Consider the following 19713-nt stretch of genomic DNA (forward strand, 5'->3'; position numbering starts at 1 on the left):
TTTCATTTTGCATGTCTATTTAGAGACTGACAATCAGGCATTCGAGGTAGCAGAAATCACCCATGGATATACAGATGAACAAAGACCCTTTCTGGCTCCTTGACTGAGAAGAGTTACCAGTGGCAGAGTTAACTTCAAAGTCTGTACAGAAACACCAGGACAGACACAACTGGATTTTCAGAACCTCCACAGACACAGCTGGAATAACATCTCTGTCCATCTGGAAACCTGGTCTGCTGGGCTCTTTTGAGCAGAGAAGAAAGCAAAGAGAAGCAAACGAAGACCCTTCCTCCTCCATCCGAAACCAAACCATGTGCACCTTTTCACAGAGAGTGCAAAAAGGGTGGCATAGTTCCATGAGTGACTATTCAAGCAGCGACTTCAGTTTCTCCTAACGCATATATTTGGACAAAAATTTAAACCAGGGCGGGGGAAGGATCTTTGATTATAAACACAGTAGAAGTTGCAAAGGCTATTTCCTCGCAAATAAGGGCTTGTTCATGAAATTTCACATTGGACACGTTTCTGGGCAACAATAAATAAAAAGCAAACCTCCTTGTTGTTCAAGTTATGGTGCTTTATGGTCAGCAAGCTCACTAAGGACTACATTAGCCTGCTTAGCCTTAAATACTACTACCCCTACAGCTGTGTGATGTGGCCTGGCTATAAAAGGCAGCTTAACACACCATTCTTTGTGCTAATTCAGTTCTTTAAATTAATTTCTCTTATGCCAAATGTCTTGGTGTACTTGCCATTCTTCATTTCCTACTCCGGCCACAAACTTCAATTTTCTCTCCATAGCACTTAAACAGCGCATAATTACAACTAATTATCGATCACTGAGGGATTACTAGTTGACAAATCCAATTTTCACACTGTTATCAAGCATGACTGACTGTGGACTGGAAAGGATAAAAGGTACCTGAGCTGTCTTTAAATCTTACGGGTCTATAAGCTGGGTGGGACCAGCATTGTCACTGTCACCGTTATTAAACCCATCAGACTGCAGTGGCACCTGAAGGCCAATGTGTTTAGGGACCTATTATGTAAGACATTATAAATCTACACAAAGTGACAGTCCTCACCCCAAAGAGTTTTGCAAGCCTAAAAAAAGCCAAGCCTTTTACATTGGTAAATGTATTCAATTTGGCTGCATTTGTATCACTTTTGCATTCCATTTCTGCAAATACTCTCCCAAGCAAGCTAGCTGGCAGAGATGTTCAGAGAAATAGCTTGTTTCAGGGAAAAACGCCACTCAATTTTCCTCAAAGCAAATTTTAAATTTGCATGCTTTGGTGCACCTGCTGATCACAACAAATTGGATCAATGAAGGAAAGGAGAGCACCGTGCAACCCCAGTGCCTTGGGAAAGCGGCTCACACCCAGCCCATTAATGTTATTCGTTAGCTGCAGCAGTCCAGTTACCCAGAAATCAGGAGTCTGCTGTCGCATTGTCTGTGTGCGGTACAATCGAGGCACTGTGCAAAGAGGGTATTTAAGGAAAAAGAATTAAAAAAAAAAAAAGAATCTGAGAGAAAAATACACGGAGCTGCTCAAACATCATTGAATGGAGTAAAAAGCAACGTTTTCATAATAAGTCACACGATGAATTTTTTCCCAGTTGTATTTCAATAGACTTATTCACATAATTCAAGTAGACACAAATCCCAGTGTGAAAATATCTGTGCTCTTGTAGCCCAGTGGCAGCCCTTCCAGCATGACTTACAACAAAAGACCGAAAATGTCCACTCCCGTGGTACACACAAATTGGTTTATTATTAAAGCTCATCCAGTACCATTATCTTCTGACAGTAAATGCATTTTTAACAGAATTGAAATTTCTGTGAAGAACATTTTTCTTGCAAATGTTTAACTTTTCTTTGGGGAAAAAACACATTTTTGTTTCACGTCTGTTTAACATTAAGATACATTTCCCTTTCCATTCTGTTCCAAAGGAAGCAAGATACAATTTAGAAAATGCTGCACTAAATCTCCCTGGCTCCTAAAATAAAAAAACTGAGAATGAGCCTCACATAAAGAAAGATTGCAAGTGCCTTACCAAGGACTTTATTCATTAAAAAAGACTCAACTCTATTCTGCTTCTTGTCTATGAAAGTGAAATATGATTTTATTAAATGAAGTCCTTAATATGTTTGCTAAGACTCTGTCAGGCTGAACATTAACTACGTTTCCATTGTTTTTCAAGTCCAAAAAGAAAGTTGTTCTGTAAAGAGACAAGCTCACTTACAGCTTCTTAACCCACAGACCAGCAGAGAAGTTTGCTTTATTAAGTGAGTTTGCAATGTCCAGTACACACAAGGGGCACAGTGCATTCATAAAAAGAAAATGCATAGCCTTCAGAAATCATTTAAGGAAGGGAGGGGGGAGAAAGAAAAAGAAAAAAACACGTTACATGCATTTCAATTTCAGGTAGCAAGATTACATAAATGAGCACACAGCCATTGCCTACTGCCCGGGTGCACCCCAGGACATGTGGAGGACACCCCAACAGAGACCTGCTCCTCCTCAGAAAGAGATAAAACCTGGGGGAGTGTCTGGCCCTTTGCAGAGGGCTTGAACCCCTGGGTGAACAAGCTGCTAAACCTACCCCTATAGAGGCATTTTTGAGGTAGGTGATGTGCTGAGTCCATTCACAGGGATCACAGCCAGTGAAGTAGCTTCCCATTCCAGTCCGGGCACCTATGCCAGCACCAAGCCCCATCCTTGCCCAAAATTATTCCCCTCCCGACCTGCTGTTGACTTTTGCCTGGGTTTTCTGTTTCAGACACAAGCCAGACACAAGTCCACTCTGCCCTCTCCTGGCCTGCACACAGATCCAGCCTGTGCAGTCTTCCTGAATCTCCCCTGTGCGGAGACTGGGGATGGAGGGGATCCAGGTGGGCTGGGAAAAGCCCGGGCCTCTAAGGGACAGATGGAGGGGCAGAGCCCCAGGGAAGATGGACTGGGCATCAGCATTTGGGGGGCAGCACAGGATGCACGCACAGGATGGCACCTCCCTGCCCACCAAACTCACCAGCCTTGTGTTGGGTACTCTTTTGGACATCCCAAATACATTTGCCCTGGTAAGAGAGCTAAAGAAAAGGGCAGGAACATCCCCTCATCCCCACAGTCCTCATTCAAAAGTAACAGTTTGGGGGTAGAAAGGGCATTGCCTTTCCTCCCTTTGGAAAGCATCTCATATTTGAGGTATATCACTGGAACATGAGCAATAAAAATAGTAATTTGTAAAATGAAAGCAATGACAGACATTTCTTGTAAAAACACCGTGAGACATTACAGATAAAATAATGTTACATAAATAGGCTAAGCATTAGAACTAGTATCATCAACGACATTATGGGGGACACAGCAGTTTAGCAAAGGAAGTGAAAAATAGTGAATGTGATTTAAGAGGCAGAGAGAATGTGCGCTGGCAAGTTGTAATTACTGAAGCTGAAACCCAGCCAGGATCCTGGTTGACTGCCTCTGGGCTTGTGAAACGCAACCCGGAATCTTTAAATGACCAAATAATTGGGACCCGGGTTTTGTGTCACCAACAAGACATCGACACAGCCACACCAGGACAGCTGCCTGGCACTAACATGAGAAGGATCAACCACAGACACCAGCCTCCGCGGTACTTGTGATTTCAGACGTCTACAACCAAATATTGACCTGAACCAGATCTGCTTTGCATGGTCATTTTTCTTCCCAAGGTGGTACAGCTGCAGGTTTCTTTCAACCATTCTTCAACTTCAGCACCTTGTAAGCATCTAATGTCTAGTCAAAGGACATCATTCATCCATTTTATGGTTCCCAGAATGCAAAGATATCTACCCAATTTCCTAAGAAACATTAATACTAAAGTATGGCTTTCTCAGTCCAAATCATGAAAGCTGAACAAAGTTCTCCTGACGTTTTATGTCAAGGTGATTAATAATACCAAGAAGAAGAATGAAATGATACCAGATTACAAACTATTGTAAATCTTTCAGTCATCCCAGGAATAATGAATGTGTATTTCTTAGGAGAGCAGTACAGATTTAAATAGAATCATTTTAGTTTTCTTGTCAATCAAGATGCTATTTATGTAATAGTAGAAACAGACAATGAACTCATTTAATCTTAAAATGAAAGTGTAGCACATTTGAAGCAAGTGTATAGGCACTTCTTTAACTTTTTTTTTTTTTTTAGAAAAGGAATCAAAAACCCATCCTAAGCTAGAATTTCCAAAATTGTTGAAGAAAATGTTCCATATCTTAACCATCATTTCTGATCACTGGCCTTCTCCTCTCCAAGCAAGAGCCACAGTGACAAGAAGTTCAGCGTTCAAGTCACCCAAACATAGTTGGACTTAGAAAGCCTCAGCTGACACAACCTATTTTTTTTTTAAATACTTAAGTAAAAAAGTTTAAGAGTATGGTCAAAACTGTAGTGGCCTAAGCATGCATGGGACCAAAACGTCCCAAATTTCCTTGGCACGGGTTATAGAGTCAAGCAAAAAGCAAATGGAAACTCTTCACAAGTTGTTCTAGAAATGCTGTTAAATCTTCAACCCCCACCCCAAGACAAGGGTTACGGCCTTGTTCTGCTTCTGGCTGCATGGGGGAACTCTGCACTCTCTGACCCCTTGAGGCAGACTGTCCTAGACGTTACCCCAATGCCATAATTAATAAATAATAATACTGAATTTGAGCTCCTGCAACTCATACAGGCTAAATGTTCCACAGAAAAATGAATAATGCATGCGGAAGAGATTCATTTGGGGGAAAAAAACCTAACTTCAGTTTGAAATAAAGCCCTGGTTGCCTTGGCAAAGAGGATTTAATTGCTGTAATCACTACATCTCACATAAGGTCGCTGTTTGAGGGAGTCCACAGTACTGCTATTCATTCTGTATCTGCTCCATAGCAAATAAAGGACTACTAGTCCCAGGAGCATCAGTGAAATACTTCTAAAAAGGTTTAAATTATTTTTAAAGGGTTATTAGCTTTGGCAAATGAGTCAAAAGTCATCTTAGCTGAAGAGCATAGGTACTTATGCCACATTATAGAGATAACAGCAGGAAATGCCACAATTAAGACTGTACTACTAGTGTTACTGTGTGTCATTAAAAACAGTACCCAAAATATGACCGTTCCCTATCCATCTGTGTCCTATCCACCCACCCACCCAGGGTTACTAATGTCCCTAACAAATTTCCCAGTAATTATCAGAAATATGAAGCCAGAACACTGGCACACACACGTGCCTTGCACACAACCAAATTCAAATAGTTTTACTGGCACAAATCCTAAGCAACTCTACGGAAGTCAATTAAATCACCCCTCTTTTCTGTGTAAGAGAGAGAAGACTCTGGCCAGGCAAATTAAATTAGGGATGGGCCAGAGCCAAACTCCCAGATCCAAAACATCCCAAAACTCACAATACATTTGGATTTTAGTCCAGATTCTCACAGTCAGCTACCACTTCTCCCTTACCCTCTGCCACCTCCCAGGATGGGACAAACTTTTCAGACTGTCCCCAAGCATCACTTAGTGCATTTTATCATCATCTTCCATCAGGGATCTGCATCAAAGTGCTCAGACGTGTGCTTCCTGTGGCCGCTTGGCACATTTCTTGCCCAGACCCTCATTAACTTGAGCAGATGTTTAGAAAGCCCATGAACAAGGCACCATCTATCCCACACTTCTGCTTCTCTTCCTTTCCCACTTGCTGTCTTCTAGGACCGGCGCAATTAGAGATGGGGATTCAGTGAAAACACATTTGAGGACTCCTTCATTAATACCACAAAAGCTTGGGCCACACAGTGAGAAGCAAGCAACCGAGAAAGTTCACTTGGCAGGAAAATTTAAAAAAGGATGTAGTGGGGAAGAGAAGGTATATTTTGGTCTTAGTGAGAAACTTAAATGAAAGCATGGCAGGAGCAGAGGGAGACCTGCTAGAGCTATGCCTGAGGGCTCAGAGTGATAAGGGTGACAAATTTGCCCAACAAACATGGGGCTGCTTGAATACGGCCCTCACAACAGCACCACCCTCCTCATTGGGATATCCCTGGAAATACTGGTGCTCTGACCCAATTCCCTCCTCTGCTGGGAATATCCACAGCATCTCAACAGAGATCCTAAGGAGAATATAATTTAGAGATGTTTTCCTCTTATGTATTTGTGTGTAACAATACAGGATGAAGCACTGCTCCACACATGGCACTGACACCCAGCACTGCTCAGGGCAGGGGCTTTTAAGTGGCAGACTTAAAAACGTTGGGGGGACATGAGAGATGAACCCTGTCACGCAGGAGCAGCTCCTAGGCTCTGGGAAGCTCAAGAAGAGCTGCCGCTGCCGTACCCTCACATGAAGCAATGCTGGCCCCACTGCGTGGGGGTCTTCTGCAGCTCTGACAGCACGAAGCATCACTGCCCCGCTCCCCAGTGCCCGTGTAGTGTTGTAGGGCTGGCGGCCGAACAGTGCAAGAAGTGAAATAGCTTTAACTGTAAGCACCATTTGCTGTGCCTCAGGATGGCAGACTCATTTGTCACTGTTTTCTTCTCCTGCAGCTCTTTTGATTCATCTGGGATCCAATAACTTTGTTAATATGATTTCTTTCGTACCCTGGCTGAGTACAGCATCCGAGGCACACATGGTACCTATCTGAACTATTAAATACCTTGCACAAAGCACAGGTCCCTGCACTGCTTCGTCCAAAACCAGATTTTCTTAGGAGTCCTTTATTGATATAAATGGGGGCGGGGGGCAGGACAAGCACCCAAAACAAGATATGTTGACAATTTTCTTGCAATATTCTGTCTCCTGCTCTTTCTGAAAGTTCTCCCTCCACAGAGTTGTCAGCTAACCATCACACTGGCCTTCTGGTATCAGACCATGCAAACACTCATGAGTAAAGCAACTCTTTGTTGCGTCAGCAGGAATATGAAGAAATTGAGATCAATGTGCTCACTCAAAACAATACTTCATCAGCTTCATGGAATAGTACTCTGGTTTTTACCAGGATAAAATGACAGCAATGCACAGTCCAAAACATTTGTCTCAGGAAGAAAGTGAATTTCAAAGTAGATACATTTTTATATTTTTCTTTTAACACTATTCATTACACACTAGAAGTAACTGCATCAACAACCAAATCACTGTTGTGTCTGACTTGTTTAAACAAGACCATGATTTACTGCACTGCCAGCTAATGAAGAGCTGTACAAGAAGCTGATCAATGCCATCATTGTCTGCCAGCACAAAGCAGGGACCACTCAGCATATTGTCCAAAACAAAGACATTCCCCCCAGCTCCCCACCAGGGACTCACTCAGTAGGACACACAGTTTGCAAAAAGCTACAGTGTGTCCCTGAACTTGAAATGATCACTCAAAGACAGGACCCTTTTCTGACCTGTGTTCCCAACCTGAGCACAAGGTATATATAAAAAAAAAAAAAGTACAAAGAAAATGTTTATCCTGCAGATGTCTTCCTTAAATTATCCTTTGTGACACTGTATTTAAGCAGTTTTGTCACCTGAAGGCAACTTTGTGTTCATTAACAAAGGTAACTGAACTCAGAGCCAGGTGCTCACAGGCAAAACTCAACTCCCAATTCAGTCATCAGTGGCTTTTCCTTCTCATTTCGTATCTGCACCAATGTTAATCACAGCAGGGGTAAATCATCTGTCCCTTCCGGCAAGGCAGTAACTACAGACAGGAAAGCCTCCAGCAAAAGAAAGGTTTGGAGAAGGGCAGCGGCAACGTCCTGTACAGACCAGAAAGGCTGAACCTTCGGCAGCCCCTTAGACACAGCTCCTCACCATCCAAGAGGGATCACCACCGAGCACACCTTCCCATGGCATAGAGGGAGTCTGACCAGATGCAACAAACCAAGAGTGTCCTTTTAGTGGTGGTTTCCTCCAAAATCCTCTTGCCTCCTTCGCAGGCATGCTCTGCATTGTAAACATTTTGACCACAGCTCATACTCTGCTCTCAGCATGACCGTGCCACATCTGCTGACAGTGCACTGCAGATCCACACCCGGCCCCGAAGCAAGCATTGAGTTGTGTAGGAGCTGTCTGGAGTTAATTAGCAGGAGCTGTCATGTCGAAGCTTTCGGAGACGGGGATCAGCCTAGGAACAAGCTTGTAGAACCTGAACCATTTAAAAATGTAAAATCTCTTTCCATTACCATCAACAAGGCTGAGTTTGTGTCAAGTCACATGGCGTATTGGCACCTTCCAAATCCATGGGAAACGCTTTTCACATCATCTCCGTTTGCAGAGTATAGCAGTGTCTGCTAACATGCTGGCAGACAAGAGGTTGTCGGGGTTCCTATTATAAACCTTTTTTGTCACACACGTGCAAAACAATCTGATGTGTCAAACAAGATGTACTGCCACCAGTTACACACAGCACTGCTTACCCACTTGTAGTTCAGTACTGCAGAGATGTGATGCCTGCTCACACACTGACTTAAAATCAACATAACTAACTCTCTTTTTTTCCACTTTATGGTTCTGAATATGAGATACAGCAAATTAATTTACATAACATTGCCACATCCCTTAGTGCTCATAGACACAGATGGGCAGATGAATGAGATAGCTGTGCTGCTGGCAGGAGTCGAATAGAAAGTGGGGTTTCAAGGCAAACCAAACACCTTTTCCAATGGAAAGTGGGTCCTTGTTTCATTCCAGCTGTACTCAGTGTTCCCCCATCCTACACGTGAAATGTTCTCAAACTGTCAAAATTAAAAATAACTAGCAGTCAAACTATTCACCTTATCAGTGAAAAACTCCACTGAAATACACACGCAGGCTAAATATTTTTAATTAATCTAATTCTGCACTTTGGTCAAGTCCTCTGCTCCAACTCTTAAGAGTTCCCTGCTCCTGTGGGAGAAGGGAGCATCCCTAAGCCAGGGCTGCTGAGGGTGAGCGAAGGGGCAGACAGCAGGGACATTTGCCACAGTCACCCAAACTCAGCACCACAGCTTCCCATCGCTGTCTCATCCTCCTTTATCTTTACACCACCTTAACAACACCGCAGTAACGAGCAGCTGTGTTTCTGGACAAAGCGGCACGTTCAGGATCCCTTTTGCAGGGTGACAGAAGTCGCCATCGGAAAAGGCCTCAGAAAAAAAAAAAAGAGCGTTTTATCACCACGATGCTGCAATCCCGTCTGGAAGTGCTTCAAAGCCAATATCCAACAACTAACAAGAGCTTCTCACTGTCGTGTGGGGCTGCTGCTCTGCCTGTTTTATTCCTATGAAGAGTGATCGCGGACGGCTGATTATTGTAGCAGATAGTTGACCTTTATCTAAAATTCCATTAAAAAGCTTTATTGACTGTAGTCTTGCAGGGTCTTTCAGGATTCACTGGGTCATTTATTCACTGTCGGATATCCATTGGTTTTTAAGCTTTTAGGACTGCTTGAGCTGTAGGAAGGAGCGCACTTTTTTTTGTCATTTTTAACTGTTTTTAAGACTGCATGAGGGGGTGGTTTCTTCTCCCTCACCAGTGTGCCTAGGGCAGAGAAGGTTATCTTAAAGCATGTAAAAAGGAGAGAAAACCTGGCAGTGTGGTAAGACTACTTCCAGGGCAGGTTGGCTTGTGCACGTGGGTGCACACAGCCGTGCACTGCCTGCAGGTATCCAGGGGGATGCCTTTTTCACTTAGGCCAACACAGATTCAGGTCTAACTGCTTCATACAACATCTTTTTGAAATTTGTAACTCCATACCATCATGCCAGACTTTCATCAGCTGAAGTCACTTTTACTGGGCCACGTGCCCCTCTCAAACGGAAATAAGAAAAATGAAAGAATGGTTCAACCCTTTCTAAAAAGGAATTTATAGAAATGGTTTATCCAAGCTAAAAAAAAATTCTGGTGACAGCTCCCCTAGGCTTCACAGGAGCATCCTGAAAGGATGTTACTCCCTTTCCTGTTCAGTGACAAAAAGAAAGAAAACAGTGGGAGGAAGACAATGTATGCACTGAATGAAGCAGATCTAGAAAAAAAATAGTGTGAATTTGTCTTTGAGGAATATGTTATAACATGTATATACATGGGGACTGAGTTAAGGTTGCACAGACATCTCTGGCATTTCCAGACTTTGGAGTGCTTGATATTTCTTATTAATGTTACATTTTACTATTTCATGTTTTTCATTTAGTTCAATGTACATTCAGAGAAAAGAGAGAAATAACAAATTTAAACATTCATTCTGGGTTTATTAAAATCTTCAAGTAAAAAACAAATATTCTCAAGACACCAGTAATGCTTTAATTCTGTAATTATTTCTAAATCTGAACCAGCATTTCTGATTAATTTCAGAAGTATATTTTTTCCCTTTCTCAACACTTTCACTTCTGCTGAATTTTCATCCTAAAATGATGCTTCAGTTAATCATCTATTTCTCTCACCAGTAATAATCCTGCCCTGCTTCCCCATTCATACTACCTTGGTTACAAGTGATGAAGGCCACACGGAGTCTCCTCCTCACACGCAGCCAGGCTGCATTCCCCACAGTCTGCATGCTCTCATTTTCTATGCATTTCCAGATCTAAACCCTTCTGTTTTCTTTCCCTTGTTTGCTCTTGGCAGTTATTGGCAGGAGACATCCTCTTAATGATCTTTTTCTGGCCTTCTAGACGACTGCTCAGACTTCTACAGATCTTTCATTATTAACGCAGAAGCCTTGTAAGTCAGTTTTAATGGCCTGTGCAATTTTTATTCCTTAGCAGGCGACATAACCTCCTCCATATGGATATATGTTTATTAATATAAATCCTTAATATCATTTTTCCTAGTGAGAATAATCAGTAAAAGCCAACCGGCATGTATTACACCTTGTACTGGTTCACCCAAAAATCAAAAAGTAATCTTTGCCCTGCAATATGTGGAGCACGGCAGAGAGAAGCGGATAATCTTTTTCCCTGAGGTTGCCTAGGCACCGAACGACAGCAAGGTTTCTTTGCACGGTCCTGCCATTCCCCTCCAGACAGAGGACCGCATCCCGACCACAGCCGCTTTCATTTCTCTAGCGTGGGATTCATTACCTGGTTTCAGCCCCTTACTATTATTCCTGGAATATCTCCAGTCTGCGTTTCTATTCTGATTGGGCATAAAAGAAGGATGGGTCGTTCATGTTAGGGACGTGTAACGAATGCCGACAAACCCACTTTTTGTCTGTGACTCGACAAATTGCTATTAGTGCTCAGCCTTCATTACCAGCACATCCTCACAGATGGTTTAAATGGGGAGACTTGGAAAACGGGACAGAACTATGCCATTTATTTATAAAGAGAGTGTCCTGGTTTCTTTCCTATAACCAAGGGGCAATTGTCCATTTATTCCATTAAACGTTTTCCTGCTGCACAAAATGACTCCCATTTTTCTTTTAAATACATCCTTTTGAGTCTCAAGATGGAGTTAAATAATAACATACACCACAAAAGAAATGCAAGCCATTCCCAGCGCTATTGGATGAGATTTCCATCCTTCCAGTTAAGCAAGAATTGTTTTCTCCTGTCTCTTTTACAACTTCTCCATGCATATCCAGGGACGACTTCTGTTTAGTAAATAGCACAAAAGTTGGCATTACCCATTCTTTAGTCATGATTTCCATCTTTCCTCATTTACTATGTTTCACCTAAGTTTGTCAGTAAAGAAGGTAACAGAGATCTCCTGTGCATCAAAAGACAAAAAGTGCCTGAAAATTTATGACACTGATGCATGTAATAGTCCTGCTGGAATCTCAAAGCTGTGCTTCATTTTTCCTTTTTTTTTAAACTAGGTAGCCCATAAAAAAGTTTAAGCATGGCAATATAGCCCATTTCACCTATCTTCATGGTTAAACTATGTTTAGTTGCAACCCACCTAACATAATGGGCAAAATTTATGTTCACAGATGGTAAATTTTACGGTACAGACCAGACCGGCAAGGCCACAAATTAATCTCCAGTGTCATAAGAATTTCATTGCACACATGTATAGATCATCTGTCAACAAAGTGAGCAATATGACTGTCAGGCACAGCAAAAGCATGAAATGCACACTTAGCCTCCAAATTCTGCCCCTTGACATATCTGGGTCCTTCAATTACACCAAGCCACACTGGCCGGATTGCAGTATGAAAAGAAACAAATTCCCTGGACCACAGCAAAACTACAGCTCCAACTCAATCTTAAATTCTAGTTATTGAATGAAAACAAACAACCAAAACTTTGCTTAAGCAGAGGAAAACCAGTTTGGACTGTTGAAAGGGACTGGAAGTAATAGCAGGAGCTTCACATAGAACCTGCAGCATTGCCCTGTAAGTGACATTACTGGAAGAACAGGGGTTTAACAAGTATCTTTCAACACAGCACAGCTGAACCAAAAAACTGTTTCCAATCTCTTTTCAGTAGGCAAGCTTGGTTAAGAATCTCAAATTTTACCAAAACAAGGAAGAATCTGCTCTTGTATGAGAGCTGAAATCAGTTTTGCTAGAACAAAATCCAACATAAAATACTACACAACACAGCATGAAATAGTAAATAGGTGCATAAAATTGAGCATATCTGTTCTTTTGCATACTGACAGAGCTCGAGGTCGGCATCAGATGCTGCGTTGCAAATGACTTGATTTTGATCTATCGTCTCATATGAGCCAGACTGCAATTCACCCCGCTACACTTATAACAGATATGATTAAAAACAATCAGTTATATTAGGCAAAAATATATTTCCCAAGGCAAACATTCACTTCAATGTATTTTTCTCTGGCTATAATGCACGGAAATTCTATGTATATAAAAACCTTCTGGGGTTTTACGGGCATTAGCATTGAGCTGAAAAACAAGGAAAGCCGGTGAGGGAAACTGCATAAATTAGATGCAGGCACTATAGTGATTGTATTTCCCTCGGCATAATTCCCTGCCTACTGTGTAAACTTCAGGTGAATAATCTCTCCATGCGCCCCACGTATGTCATTCGCAATAATCATAGCAACAGTTGCTGATGCTCTCTCCATCCTGGAGGACAGGTGAACCATCAGCAGAATTGCATTTTGCCTCTTACTTTCAGCATTCAGCTGAAGGTTAACTAAAAATACTTGCAGTTTCTCTGATGAAAAGCACAATTCAAGCAAAGCCAAATAAAAGACCAGACAGGCTAGACTACATAGAGCCGATAGTGAATTTTCCGAGGAAATATTTCTGGGCACGTAAAACATGCTGATTTATTTTAACAGAAACATCTCCTGGAGATGAACCCATTCCGCACACTTTTCAAAAGAGGAAATCCCCATGGAAACCTGACTGCCTTCCCAGCAGCTCAGGAGTGCTGAGATGCAGGCTCCGCGTGTCGGGAGGGCACCACAAAGTGACTCCCACCTGACAGCTGGAGACACGCAAGTCATCAGGTCCTGTGGGAGAAGACAAGGGTCTCGGTGGTGGCCAGGCTCTTGTGGCTCATCCTGGGGGTCCCCAGTTTGGAGGTTCTTGACTCCCTCTGTTTCTGCTTCCTTGAAACCCCAGGTTAGTTACTGTGCTCAGCGCTTCCATAAACTATTTTGCTTTTGAAAGACAGCATATCAAAACTATCTCTGCAAGAAGTTTTTGGTGCTTTCCTAGCCAGCAGAAATATCAAAACTCTACCCTCACATCATTTGTTACAAGGTAAATGTTATTTTAGAAATTCCAATGGAAAGAAAACATCCTCATCTTAGGTTGTCTCTAATACCTAGGGAATTTTATCTGTGGTGTGGTAAAGAGAACAAAAAACTGAGAATTAAGAGCTGCTGTTAAATCTTTGCAGAGCCTCAGGCAAATTCCATAATCTCTCTGCTATAGCACCAAGGATCAATACACAAACACCGAAACCTGACGGCTCTGTGAGGTTGGTCCATCTACTGACAGTGGATGCTGGCGAAACCCATATTTTATGAAGAAAAACCAGTAAAGCCAGGTAAAGGCAAGAATAAGGTGGGTTTATAGGTAGGCCCTTCCTGACCCAAACCTTTTAAAGTCTGGTTAAACCCTACGATATTTCTCACACATTTTCCCCCCACCCTGAGTAGATGGAAGTGCTTGGGATATTGTGGACCATTTCTTTCCATCTGCCTGTGCACTGCGCTATGAACCACTTGTCCTGATTCACGCAGCAATCTGTAAGTTTATTAATATGCATGTGCTATTTCACAAACGTTGAATGATTTGAAAGTGCTGCATAAGGTTTGCTGTCTCTTTTCTCAACATCTGTCCCCAAAGTGCACTTCTGTCATCGTCTGCTCCCATCGTTCTCGGATCAAAAAGTTAGAAGTAAGGCACAAATCTGTTTTGAGGTTGGCTAGAGCGGGCTGCAACTCCTTTCCCAAGCGTCCTGCATTCTCACAACATATGACACTTTCCAATTACCTTTTGGCCCTTTTATTCCCCCAGTCTGGCTCACATTTCTCTCTGAATTTGGTCTCTATGCAGCTCTGAACCCACAGTCTGACAGCTAAGGACATAACAAATATGCAGCACTAACCCTCGGGGTGGTTAGAAATGCCTGAATTCTCCTATTACAGGCAGATTCACAAGTAAAGGTCACCAGAAAGTCTCAAAACTTTAAAAAAAAAATGGGCCACGCAACAGTCAAAAGCTTAAGGAAGCAGGATGGGCTGCGTTACAGAAAAACTGACGACGACTTCCAAAGTTTGGATCCATATCCTGGCTCTGCCAAAGACTTCCTACACAAGCTGAGGCACGTCTCATTTTCTCACCTCTCAGCTCCCCTCTGTACAATGCAACAAAATAGTTCCTCACCACATATGACCTGTGCGAGATACATCCCATGTACTTTGGAAAGATGATAAGAAAGTTGGTAAAAAGAGAGGAAGCTTCACCAAAGAAACAGAAAACCCTCCTGCAAACTGTCTAGCAAAACGGATTGCAGCAGTTACCCTGGCTGACTTACAGAGGCATAATTTAAGAGGCAGAATTATGACTAGAAGCAAATAGAATTAAAACAAAAAAATAATCATACAAACATTTATAGCTCATACTTTAAAATCAATTCCTATGTTCTAAAAAGTGTCATCCACACAGATAATTCAAGACTATTTATAGTTTTCCCCAGTTGGAGAAGAAATGCTTAAGTTCTCTGAGGAAAACATTGAATGTAACCAAAGAAATTACACCTGACAGTGATTTGTCCCTATTTGTAGACTGTTTAGCGTACAGCACTTTAAAAATTCTCTTACCTTAATACAAACTGGTCTGCTAGAGAGTCATCAGCCAGGGAAACATGAAAGGTCACAACATCACCTTCTCTGACCGGGTTGAGTGGTAAGCGAATAACAACATTTTCATCTAGCCTCAGTGAAGACTGTTTTAATTTGTCTTGATTTGGGTAAACAATGATGCTACCAATCCTCTCCATAGCTGACAAAGCCTTGTGTTCATTATCTTGACCTGCATGGATATTGTTTTCCCATTTTGCATCCTCTGGAGAACATTCCCCATCTGCTGTATAAATCTTATAGAAGAGCTCCACAGTAATCCCTTCCAGGGAGGCTGTTTCCTCTGAAACCAGGGGTGGAGGGGAGCTGAACCAGCTAGGAGATAATTCCAGCTCCGCAACACATAATCCTAGATGACCTGTCAATCTACAGCTGGCCACAACTTCTCTAGACTCCAGGAAAGCAAACATCTTCACGCAAGGCAACCTCTCCGCAGAATTAAAGTCATCCCAGTCCTTCCCCGCAATATAGAACAAGGTTTGTATTTTAGGTTTGTTGGAATAGATCGAGCTGTCAATTATGTGAGATTTTAATTTCCAATTAAAAGTGAATTTATTTGTGAAACCAAAAGATGCAGAAGTCAGCATGAGGTCCAAGGGAACAGCCTGTTCAACAGAAAAGGGTCCATATGTGACATTTAGGACAGGTGGCAGTTTGGCTTTGTATATAAAGAATGAATCCACCCTAGACTGCAAACTGGAGTTCCTCATGATATCCTGGTTGGCTTCTTTGAGGAAGAAGAAAACATCAGCATTGCAGATGTGATAGCTTGCAGGGAGGTACGTTGGCAGGTTTGAAAATCTCTGTATGCTGTCCATGATCCCTCCTCGGCTTTCCACCACTGCAGGCCAAAGATAAAAGGAAACAGAAAGACAACTCTAATGTTTGCTTAGCATGCCCCTCAGTTTTTCTCAAAAGCAATGTATTACTAGAGATCAATACTGTTAGCCACAATTACAAAACAATCTGACACAGGTACCATGGAGTAACACTGTTGGCTGAAAGCTCATACACTGAAAACATCCATTGTATCAGCAGTACAGCTCCCTTTCCACCTTCCCCAATCTAGTATCTACTTGAAAGCCATTAATCAAGTACTAGATAAAGCAAGGAGATTGATTGGCCACATATCAATCTAAGTTCCAAAACTTTTTACTGGTTGGTTTTTGTTCTTTTCTTGCCCAAACTTACGACTTTTTCTCATCCATGTTTCAATATACGTAAGAAACCAGCATATTGAATATTAGCAGGCAGTAAACCAGAACATTTTCTTTAGTCTAACATTGCTAACACACACTGCAATGGGGGGCTGCAAATCTGCATCACTCCCAATCTACTTTCATCAGATCAGCAGTTTGGAAGTTAGTGGCAAACTGATAAAAGCTTTGTGTTCTTGAAACCAAAACTTTTCACATAAAAAAATATGGGGTTTGATAGAGGTCTCAGTGGGATGGATTTATAGGCAAGAGTGAACTTGAGAGAAGGAGAGAAATCCTTTACATGCAGAAGGTTCACAGACACTTAGAAGGATTTTTTGGTTTAATTCCAGAAGAGAATGAAACACATTTGGAAACCACAAAAGTTTCTCTACAACACAATGGTCAATCCTCCAGTCAGCACTGAGCAATTTTTCCCAGGCAAGAAAAGATTCCAGAGGGAGGGAGGGATCAAACAGATGTCTTTGGTTTGGGCCAGTCTCTAATTAATAGCGAGATATATTCAATCTGGGCTGCAATTCTACCAGAAAGAAACAGTGGGTCTTTCAAACTAACAATTCCTACGCTCCAACAAAAAGCCGGTGAATACAAGCTCCTGGGACTGCCACAGAAGAAATAAACAGAAATCAAATGAATTAAAATGAAGCAGTTCCATAATGCACAGAGATAACAAAGGAACAATGACAGATCCTAAGGTCAAAGCTCTTGTTGTCTCTCGCTGAAGCTTAGCGGTGATTTTACTGTTTGTCAGGAGTGGGGAGAGCAGATACAGAACACGACAACCACACAATTACACCTGTTACAAGCAGATGACTCAGATACTTGGAGCCACAATTTAGCACAGATAAAAGCTCTAATATTTAAGCTATTTTTTCAGGTTGTGCATTTTTAAAGCCTACACTTATCGAAGACACATTCTAGGGTAAATCTCATCCATTTGACTTGACTCCACTCTTGTTCTCAGTTGAAATTCTGCTCATTTACTTTTGATAGCTTGATATTATCTATGCTTGTTTAAATGCTTCTCATTTCATCACAATATTTCTGCCTTTACTTTTGCTGTATATTTGTGTCAAGGTTTTTCTGCAACCATTGGAATATTCTTTGTGGGAATGAGTAAGTATGCAAAAACATACAAAAGCATAAAAAATTCTCAGCAGGAAACAGTATCAACAGTCTCTTCTCTCACTACTCCACATGGGGATCAGATCAGGGTTTCCTCTCAGCTCCACAAGCAAATGCAATTGCAGAGCAGCCACCATGCACTTGCTCCACTTGGACATCCTCTCATTTCTTATGCCCATGCATAAACACTTCAGCCCATCTCTCGTAACACACCAGTGCAGGCAACACCTTCCCCCAGCTGCACACAGCCACAGACCTAGGCACCCAGCTGAAATGCAGAAACCCAGATGATGAGAAACTTTCTCCTCCCTTCCTCATGCAAGCACTGACATGGCCAGCTTTCTACAGTGTCATAGCTCACATAGGGGTCAACCATTTTTCTAGGGGAGAAAATTCATTTTAGCCATTCCCTTCCACATCTCTTAATTCAGATGTGAACAATGGGCAGCTAGCACACTCCCTGCAGCATGCAGAAACTGATAGACCCCAATTCTCTTTGGGAAGTCATAAGGTGTGAGTAATAATAAGCAATTCTGGAAGAAGACAGAAGTAGTCCCTCCAGGCAAGAGGCTACCCAAGCTACAAGTAGTGTAAGAAGCAGGAGGCACGGGTGAGACAGACACCACGGAAAGCAATAGGTGCTGTGTAGCAAAGATGGACACCACTGCCCATTAGCGCCAGGCACAGGAGGCGACACAAGGCAAGGAACCCACAGCAACCTACAACAGGGATGGAGGCAAAGAGCAGAGGCTGGTGACCACCATTTAGCAGGGCTCGGGCAATGCCCCACTGCTTGTTGTGCTGCTCTCTGGGAGCCCCAATGCTTTTATCCCATCACTGAATAACAAAGTGCTCGGGAAACACACTGCGGGTCGAACCTCATCCTGCTCATAACAGGAGGAGAAGGGAGAAAGGAGATCAATGCCAATTCTAGAACCAAAGTCACCAAGGGATGTTTTAGCAGCTCCATTGCTGCTCTGCTATTTATAGAGCACCTTGACATGGCATGGCTTGCCGTGCTGTTGTGCACTTGCACAACTCAGTCACTGAAAGTGAACTTTGCTCCTATGAAAGCTGAGGCAGCAAGGGGAGGAAGGGTGCTGTTTCTTCACTGAGAAGTCAAATGCAGACAAGCACCTTCCTGAATTAATTGTAGATAAATTGAGCTACATTTAAAGCAATACTTTTGAGAAGTTGCATTTATCATAAATATTGTGCAGCCGTACAGATAAGCAAAGGATGCACAGTAGCAAGAGTACCCCCTGCTTTCTGGAAGAAGAGCTAAAATTTGGCTTCTCCTAAGACACGCCAAATTGCAGAAGAGATTTAAACACTGACATAGTTCCTGAGCCTAAAGAGGAATCAAAAATGAGATAAGGCTTAAATACATTTGTGTTTACATTACAGGACTTTCCCCCCTCATCCTTTTTGCGGATATTTTATCTGTCTCAAGCAGTGATTTACAGGAAGTTTAAAAGGTATGTTTTTCCCTTTCCTCCGTTTCATTACAGTGGCAACATTCAGTGCCTCTTCTCAGAACTGGTATGAAGACTAAGATATCAGCCTGCTGTAACTCAAACAAAATGAGACACAAATTTTGTCTGAAAGCTTATATGGGAAGCCATAAACACCAGTAGACAGGGCTGGGCTTTGTCCTAGAACCAGCCTGCAACAAAATATGATATCTGAATTTAGCAGCATTTTATGATGCTGTAGGAACATCTAAAAAGAAATACTTCATACAATGGCAAGCCAACACCCCGCCTTTTTAATTCGGCACGTCAGCACCGCAGCATCAATCTCCTTACAGTAACAATCAGAAACAGGACACATTCCCAGCTTTCTGGTGTGCAACAAAGCGACTAATAAATCACCTGGCCCTTTAATAAGCACTCCAGAAAGATCAAAAGAGCAGAACATTAGATCAGAAAGTGGGTTAGTCCTAATTATGTAACAAAAGAGAGGAAGAGTTGCAGAAAAGTAAATGGAAGCCAAATGAGCATCCCCAGAGCCCAGTGCTATCTCAAAGGCTGAACACAGTCTGTTTCTGAGGCTACTGTGGCACTGGGGGCATTGAGGGGAGACGTACGGAAATAACACGTTGCTGGACATGA

The 19713-nt window shown here is 42.3% G+C and overlaps 1 protein-coding gene across 1 annotated transcript in view; it reads right to left on the minus strand.

Annotated features, from left to right (window-relative positions):
* LOC129213929 (transmembrane protein 132B-like) overlaps positions 1-19713 on the minus strand; it is a 255465-nt gene that overhangs the window by 170664 nt on the left and 65088 nt on the right. Inside the window, exon 2 of the mRNA XM_054844788.1 lies at positions 15219-16098. Within this exon, the coding sequence (XP_054700763.1) occupies positions 15219-16098 (880 nt within the window). The remainder of the gene's footprint in view (positions 1-15218; positions 16099-19713) is intronic.

The sequence above is a fragment of the Grus americana genome, chromosome 16, assembly GCF_028858705.1.
Source record: "Grus americana isolate bGruAme1 chromosome 16, bGruAme1.mat, whole genome shotgun sequence".
NCBI classification, from domain to species: domain Eukaryota; kingdom Metazoa; phylum Chordata; class Aves; order Gruiformes; family Gruidae; genus Grus; species Grus americana.